Source organism: Pteropus vampyrus, unplaced genomic scaffold, assembly GCF_000151845.1.
Source record: "Pteropus vampyrus isolate Shadow unplaced genomic scaffold, Pvam_2.0 Scaffold91, whole genome shotgun sequence".
Classification (NCBI taxonomy): domain Eukaryota; kingdom Metazoa; phylum Chordata; class Mammalia; order Chiroptera; family Pteropodidae; genus Pteropus; species Pteropus vampyrus.
Window position 1 is genome coordinate 238752 of NW_011888872.1, and position 9193 is coordinate 247944.

At 34.5% G+C, this 9193-nt stretch overlaps 1 protein-coding gene across 8 annotated transcripts in view; it reads left to right on the plus strand.

The window, feature by feature from the left end:
- USP34 (ubiquitin specific peptidase 34) overlaps nt 1-9193 on the plus strand; it is a 214788-nt gene that overhangs the window by 199043 nt on the left and 6552 nt on the right. For 7 of the 8 annotated variants that reach the window (XM_023532842.1, XM_023532838.1, XM_023532841.1 and 4 more), the window contains 3 exons: nt 955-1059; nt 1182-1306; nt 2319-2442. In XM_023532842.1, coding sequence (XP_023388610.1) covers nt 955-1059; nt 1182-1306; nt 2319-2442 — 354 coding nt within the window. The remainder of the gene's footprint in view (nt 1-954; nt 1060-1181; nt 1307-2318; nt 2443-9193) is intronic. The other variant, XM_023532844.1, reaches the window with a different exon arrangement.

Here is a 9193-nt window from a genome sequence, read left to right on the forward strand (position 1 = left end):
GGCCAATAATTATCTGATCATGGGCAGGTCACTTAATATATCTTGGCTCTTTGACCATAGGTTATCTTTAGATCTCTTGCAGCTCCGAAATCTTCTGACCCTGTATAAGCAAGGTAGAATTATGCATATGCAAAGTAGAACTGACAATGTAAAAGGCAGTGGTGGTTATTTCTCTGTGAGTTCTTTTCCCTAAAGATACTTCTTAGTAGCTGTTCTTATACTCCTGACTATTTTACCTTTTTATTGATTGCATATTTATAATAAAATGATAATTTGTGCCTATTAAAGGACCTTCCCCCCATTTTAAATTTATATTGAATTTTTTACTGCCTTAGAAGCCACTTAAAAATCATCTTTAGAGACTATATTTATTTACAATTTTTCAAAATGACAGTTGGCTATCATATATAAGCAATCAGTCTTGGAATTACTGGCCTAAACCTCTCCAGCAAGAGAGGAGGGGTATATGAGTAATCTCTGATTGTCAGAAACTCTGCCAGTAGCCTGTCATCATGAGCTATACTCCTTTGTGAGCATGAGAATCAGTCTAGCTGGCATCATGAAACACTAAAAGTAGACTAAAGATTGTCTCTCAGATCCAAAGAACTTCAAACCTTAGATTTCTTTCTAAGCTGCTCTGGTTGATTTTATGAAGATATGTAACCACTGTGTATTAATTGTACTTCTCCATGATGCTTCTCTTGGATAAATAATATGCAAATAAATAGTTTTATACTTTGGTTTCTAAATGGTAGCCCTAATGTGGTTAGTAACTCTGCTGCTAATGCAGATTTGATTGAACATCAGATAAAATTTCTCCTAATGTTTTAGACTCATTAAAATTTTTCAGCTATCACACTGCAACTAGTCACTCCAGCAAGGTTTATGAGTTTGAAAGTAACAGGTAGACATACTCCAGTTTTTTAATACACAAATTGTGTTTTTTATTTTCAGATGTCCTCAAGGAACTTGTGCTTTTGAGTCCCCATGACTTTCTTCACACTTTGGTTCCATTTCTACAACACAACCATTGTACTTACCATCACAGTAATATACCAAGTACGTATTCATCTTAGCACAGTACTTGAATACGGTTGGCATTTAATCTTTCTGCACACTGAAACATGGAGATTTATTTTTTTCTATTTATTCTTATTGTACACTTACTTTTAATGTCTTAGTGTCTCTTGGACCTTATTTCCCTTGTCGAGAAAATATCAAGCTAATAGGAGGGAAAAGCAATATTCGGCCTCCGCGCCCTGAACTCAATATGTGCCTCTTGCCCACAATGGTGGAAACCAGTAAGGTATGTCGGGATGCCAGGAAAACCATATTTCTGTAGTACACAGTAATTTGAAATTGCCCCACTGGCAGTTATGAATATATTAGACTTAAATGACCATCTTGTGGATCCTAAAAAGATTAGACTCATTTGGACTTTTTCCTTTTAGTGCTCTGAAATGTTGGTTGAATATTTGCAAAATCAACAATAAGCACAAGTAGTAAGTTTTTTTCCCTTCAAAAAAACCCTAATAGAAGGCCTTATTAGAATTTTTCACTAGGCTAAATTATAATTGGGTCATAACTGGGTCATATATCTAAACTTGAAAAGTCAAGTTAGGTACTTACTATTTTTTAAATTTGGCCATGTAATCAATGACTTCTTTTACTGCCCTTTAATTATAATCCTTTGACCTAAGCCTTATATCACGATTGTTAGATTTATCATCATTTGTAGTCTGGTATTTGTCCTCTAATGCTTGTTCTAAAATAATGCTAATTCTAGATTATAGAGAGAAGGTACATTGACACAGGATAATTTATTTTAGTTTTAACATTTTTTAAAACAAATTTCCCCCTTTATCTTTCTTCACCCCACTTCATTCAAACTCTTCCTTGCCCACTATCTTTGGATCTTAAATATACTTAAGTTCTTATAAGATAAAGTATTAAAAATAACACTATAGTAATCATTACAGAAATAATTTGCAGTCTATTTCAAAAATCAAATTTAATTCATTCTTGATATGTCTGTAGAGCTAAGGTATCACATTTTAAAATCTTACAGTAATTTTACTTTATTAAAGTATGTAGAAATAATGGGTAATTTTAATTGATAGCATTTGCACACTGAAAATAAACTTGTGACAGTTAAGATCTTAGTAACATTACTAGAAACTTGGAATTTAAAACTAGGTTCTTATAGAATTTAAATATTTAATCAGCTTTTTAGTTAAACTTTTTACATTTGCACAAAATATGCTCTTTAATTTATTATACAATTTAAGTGCAACCATTTTATCATCTTTAACCTTCAGGGCAAAGATGACGTTTATGATCGTATGCTGCTAGACTACTTCTTTTCTTATCATCAATTCATCCATCTATTATGCCGAGTTGCAATCAACTGTGAAAAATTTACTGAAACATTAGTTAAGCTGAGTAAGTATAAAAGATGAGCAGTAAATTCCACTGAATTATTTTAAGCCCCTAGCCATTCAGAAAGGGGAGAAAAAAAAAAGAGACAATCTTTTTTTTCTTTTTTAAAGTGAATGTTTAAACATATTACTTATTCTTGGGAACATTTTTATTTTTATTAAGAAAACACCAACTTACTGGTTTCCATTGACTAGTTCTGCCCAGAGTTTCAGCTGGCCTATAAAGGAGTGTGGAGTAGGGCTGATCACTCTTGTACATAGAAGCCTAAGTCCTCCTCCATTTGCCCAGCAGAATTTAAAAAACAGAAACTGCTCTGTTTAGGGAGACAGGCTTAGATGGACTTCCCCAGCCCTGATCTTGAGGGTAAGGCAAGATCTATAGCGCCAGCTGTGCTTTGGAGTTGGCAACACCAAGAGCAAGCAGAGTGGGCTTGCGAGGGTGAAACAGAGGTGCATATATGAGTAAATTAGGAGGTAAGTCTCATAAAATAGGTGAGTAAGAAGAAGGGAAATTTGAAAAAGAATGTATGAGAAATAGAAAACAAAACCATCAGTGAATTATGAAGGAGGAAGAAAACTCAAATTAATAAATAATATTGTCTCTCCATGGATGTGCTTGAGAGCTGTTAGAGAATGCTCCCTTTGGATGACTTTTTCTAGCTAATAAGTCTTTGGAAGACATGTAGCCCTTCTCCAGATGTCCCCTATCTCAGAACCTCCAGAGTTCCCAGCTCTGTGTGTCTTAATTCGTAAGTGATGGCCCAGGATCCTCTCCAGTGTTCTGTAGTTTCGTTTCAGAGCATGGGAAGTGAAATGTTCATGGACCCACCACCCACATCAAGAAATAGAATATTACCACACCCTAGAAGTACTCTTGTGCTCTTTCTCAATCACATCCCCTTCCTTTCCTGTGGAAAAGGTTTTGATTCATTGTAGGTAGGGCATAAGATGTGAACCTACCTTAGGTTTCGTTATTCAAGAAGAAGGAAGTGGTAACAGCTGTCAGGGATAATTCTCCAGAAAAACCATCTTATTGGTAAGTGATTAGAGTATCTTCAGATTTGAAAGGTTGTTCCTTCCACCTGTTATCTATATCTATAGCCATATGTATGTATGTATGTATGTATATATGTATATATGGCTGAAGTACCAACATGGGTGGTGGGAGGGGTAAGGATATGCTCAGATCGGCCATTTCATGATACACAGTTGGGTCATGGCACTTGGTAAAAAGCTAAAACCTAGCAGTGACAATGATCAGATATGAGGGAATTTCCAGGAGTTCTAGTATCCTTGCTCCCTGATAAGGATAAGACTTGTTGACCTTAAGAAAAGTTCTTGGTAATTGTGTGTATCTGATTTATACCAAAAATTATGTGAGGAGCTATTTTAGCTATTCGAACAGTTCTGACCAAATAATAGATATTCTACCCTTTTTTGAACTGTCTTCCTCATCAACACAAATACACAGTTTCAGAGAAGTTAAACATAGAGGGAAGAAGGAGGAAGGCAGGCAAGGATACAACACTTAGCCATCTACATTAGCTGAATCAACTTTCGTAATATTTTATACTCCTATTACTTGTATAATCACGAAGCACTCAATTCTGTCTCATAGTGTTTAGTTCTCCACATAAGCACTATTCTATGGAACTTTGTACGAGGATGGAGATATTCTCCAGCTGCATTACCATCCACAATACGATAGCCACTAGTCATATGTGAGTGTCGAGAACTTGAAATGTGATTAAGAAACTGAATTTGTATTTTATTTAACTAAATTAAATTTAAATAGCCAGATGTGTCTGGTGGCTACTGTATTCAGTAGCACAGCTCTAGACATAAACCAAAACCTTCACAAATGGAGCAGGAAAGAAATTTTTCATGGTTATATCTTAGTTAATACAGACAAACATTATTTTGGATATGAAGTAAGACAAAGACCTACAAATAGTGCTTTCCTTATGCCCTTTATATATGGAGAGATTATGTCCCAGTGTGAAGTTAACTCCTTCTTCCAGCTGAAATGATTATTTCCAGGGAGAGGCACCTAGGAAAAGCCTTGAGAAAAGCAAAGCCCACATTAATGACTGTAAAGAGAAGCAGAGAGTTGATAGGGAGTTTTGTTATAATTTCTTCAGGAAATTATATTTGGCACCTAGAAGAAAAGGCAAGTTTAAACTGGTTATGTCCTTAATCATTTGAGTCTTGAGGTTAGATGGCTCAGGGGCCAGAATATTGTGACCATAGGTGGGATTGTTTCAGTCACATATTGGATTGCAAGACATTTCCATTTATGAAGAAAAGTGTTTGTGATCATTCTTATATGAATAGATTTTAAGGTTTGTCAGGGGATAAAAAGGAATTATGTAATAATTATAGGTTAGAATTGCAGGGGATAGAGTTGCAAGTACTAAATATAAAACAGGGAAGGTTGAAGTGCTTTTGAAGTGAGGATAGTCAGGCTTCGTGTTAGGGGAGACAGAAGTGGGGAGAGAATTCAGGGAGGGGAAACAAAGCTCTTGACTCCATGTGAAATAACAGTGTGTCCAAAACCACAGTATTTTGGTATTTAAAAATAGCAGAGTTTAGCCCCCCAAAAATTGTGAGAAAAACAATAAGAGACACTGGCACTATTGATTTCTAAAATACTAAAGAGACACTAATTTTTTATTTTATTTCTTAGTATTTAATACATATACATAGTTCATAATTCAGAACAGTATCACAGACCTGCCCCCTACCATTTTTATTCATCTTTGTTTATCCTCTTTTGGAGGCATAAAAACAGCAAATAGGAATTTATTTTTTTCCTTTGTTATATAAAAATAAACTATAATGATTATAAAACCATGTGATGCAGATATGGCAATACATGGAACAGTGGAAAAACACCAAAAGAAACATAAGGATACATGAGGATTTGATAATAAAAATTACATATCAGATTAGTGGTGAATGGGTGGTATTGAGATAACTGGTTAGCTGTCTTGGGAGATGGAGGGGTAGACCTTTAAAACCTACGTCACTCCTTAGACCAAGATACATTCCAGAAGGATTAATGGTTTAATTGTGAAAAGTAAAACCATAGAAATATTAAAGAAAAACATAGAATTATGTGGATACCACCTTAAGATGTGAAAGACCACATTAACCAGGACACAAAACCCAAAAACAGTAAAATAAGAAGTCTTGTTTACATAAAAATTGAAAATACTACATGTTAAAACATGCCATAAACAGAATTAAAACACAAAATAGCTAGTAGGAAAAATATTTGCATTCTTAACAGATACATGGCAATTATTGCCAAATTACAGAGAGTTTTTAGAATTCAGTATGATTGAACATAAAGTAAAATAAAGAACTTGAACAGGCAGTACACACACACAGTACATGTTTGGTAACCATATGAGAATTTGCCCAGCCTTACTAATAAAGCAAACAACGATTTCTTTTTTTCAAGTATGAGTTAAAGTTTAGATGATATGCATACTTAAACAGTTTGAGGAAAGAAAAGATCTTACAATGGAGTCACTTTGGGGAGACAATTTGGCATTATCAGTTTTGATTGTTTATGCCCTTTGATCCAGCAATACCAGATCTAGGAATCCAACCTACTCTACTCCTAAGAATGTACAACATACATAAAATGTTTACTTTCACTTGATTTGTATTAAGTAAAAACTGGAAACAACCCCATGTCCATCAATAGATGCTTGAACTAAGTAAACCATAGTTCATCTGTATCATATAGTCTTTAAAAAGATAGGAATTGACCTTGAATTACATGAAAAAAGCAAATCGGGAAACTATGCAGAATATAACTTTTTTTAAACAAAGGGAAAAATCAGTATATGCTAAAAGAAAACCATAGAGGATTATACTTTAATTGTATAAGGATAAAATTATGGGTTGCTTTCATTTTCTAAAGATTAATATCGATAAGATTTAAATTCTTGTAATGATGATACACTGGTTTTGTATTTGAGAAAACAAAACAAAGTTTTTAAAGTAATATAGAAAACTAGTACTGCAAACTTTCGTCTTCTTTAGGTGCCATAGTTCATGCACAATTAACAATAAGGTGCTTAAGTAGAATTAAACTTAACAAATCCCTAGATTTCATCATTTAATTAAATAATTTTCATTTTCAGAGGTAAAACAAGGCTATCACTTTTATTATTTAACATTGGTTTTGAAAGTTTTCTTAATGTGTTAAACAAAAGTAAAAAATAGGTTTTTTGCAAGTAACATGATATACCTAGAAAAACCACAATCTTCAAAATCTCTAGAATTAAAAAAGTAGTTGGTAAAACATTAAAATTACAGATTATAAAAAGCATAGCTCTGGTTCATGCTTCACCTGTGATTCAAGGTCATACTGATTGGAGAAACAAGTGGTTAGCTATTTCCCAAAAGGCATCTTAGGGTGAATATATTTTAGACCAGTGCCAATCATTTAGTACAAATCAGAAGCCAGCTTTTACCAGTCCGCCAAAGGCACATGCATTCATTCTAAGCTAATATATGCTAATTATATTTAATAGACATTTATAATTCTACTTATTAGACCAGTTTGTTAATTTACAAAGAGGAAGGACTGGCACAGGGATCTGAACGTTCCATGGTAGGGCCAGCAGATTTTTTCCAGTAACCTTCATGGGAAGCCAAATAAACAACAGTAGGTTGCTTAGTAGGTGTGAGGTCAGAGCAAGGGGAATTAGAAGAATCAAATGTGTGCGATTCTTGGGCTAAGATGTCTTGATTCAGTGTCACAGTGGAACGTCAGTCATTAGTGGGCTTTTATCCACTTCCCATGGATAATGCTTGGATATAATAAACACTCCTATAGAAAACTAGACAAATAATCATAATACAATTCAGATAGGAGAAACTCTAACTAGTAAATATACATATAAAATATTCCATCCTCAGCAATGATTTGAATTACCGCTTTATCTACAAAAGCAATTTTTAAATTTTTTTCTTTTAATAACACACCTGATAGCTTCTACAGTATAAGGTATTACTAATGAAGAAAAGATAAATTTGCAGCAGTTTTTGATTATTATGTATTCCTTTGTGAGTGAGGATGAGGAAAGATAAGTAGTACAAAAGCCAGTATGTTTCAGGCCTGCTCTCCTGTTTACTGGGACAGGGTTTGGATGTGCCCCAACATAATTTGGCAATTGCATCTCCCTGTGCTTTGCACCCAGTAAGTGAAACCCCCAGAAGAAGTGTGTAGAGTAGGATGGCATTGACCTCTACCTTAAGTCATAGTGCCAAGATGTACCTGATGCTCCGTGCTTTGTGAAAATGTTAGAAAAAAATTGAAGCTCTGGAGCAATGTCCTTTCTTCCAAAGGAGGTACAGCTCAAAGAGGGAATAGGTAGGACTCTGAAAGAAGTGTCTTTAGCTCACCATGGGTATTTGTTTTCCAGAATGTGGTATACAAGACGGTCCAGGAAAAATAATTTTTATATAAGTAAATATGCATGGATCTTACTGTATTACAAAAATACATAACTAGTACACCAAATGCATGATTTCCTTGATGTTGTATTACCCAAGATGAGGCTTATAACATAAGTAAATCTAAAGAAGTGTTTACTAAACAGTACAGGTGATGGACAGATATGAAGATGATACATGAGTAAGTTTGGAAAAACACTGATTATTGAAAAGATCATGGGCTTTAGAATCAGATAAATCTGGGGTAGACACAACTATATCGTACACTGGCTTTGGGGAATGTGAGCAGATTATATAATCTGAGCCTGATTTCCTCACACAAAAAAGTAGCAAAAACTAGGATAAAATAACACCTCCCGAAATTGATGAGAAAATTGTGATTACCTGACATAGCTAGCGCAATAGATGCCAATATGTTTCCCTCTTCACTTGAAAAGATACTTATATCAGAATATCACTTGAAAGTGATCTTAGATCATAGAAAGTCTCCATGTTTTTTTGTTTGTTGAGGTAGCGCTGGCTTTTTGGTAGTTGTGGAAAATAAGAATAAAGATTGTTTCACTTTGAGGGATATTTGAAGAAAAACGAATAAAGACCAGAGAAACATAAATTGTAGTATGCAGTCCACTTTCATATGAGAGGGTTTATCAGGGCAGCCTCTAGTTCAGGGGTTGGCAGACTTTCTGCCAAGAGCCAGATATTAAATATTTTAGATTTTATGGTCTCTGTCACATACTGTTCGGCTGTTTGTTTTTTCACATTCCTTTAAAAAAATGTGAAAACCCATTTTAGTTAACATGGCCGTACAAAAACAGGCTGTAGGCCAGAGTTTGCAAAACCCTGTGCTACTTTATGGATAATTATGATCAGGGACATGGGTGCAAAGAAACTCTCTTCCCTGTAGCTAACAGTTTTGGTGACATGCCCTTGTTTGCTTATGTATGTTGGATAAAGGAGAAAGATAAGAGCTTCCTTGGGTCTTTACAAATGGATTAATCTTGACAGGAAAATAAATAAGTTTACCCACAAAAGGGAGTCTAGGCATTCTTGGGTGAATAAATTGGGTGATTCTGACTTCCTTTTCTAATCCTTGGTCTAACCCAGAGGTCGGCAAACAATAGGCTGCATGCTGCCTGTTTTTGTATAACCAGTGAGCTACCTGCAAGCTCAGAAGAGTTTTTACATGTTTAGATGGTTAAAAAAACAAACAAAAAAACCGATTCTAAATATTTTGTGATACATGAAAATTATCAGATTCAAATTTATGTTCTTAAATAAAA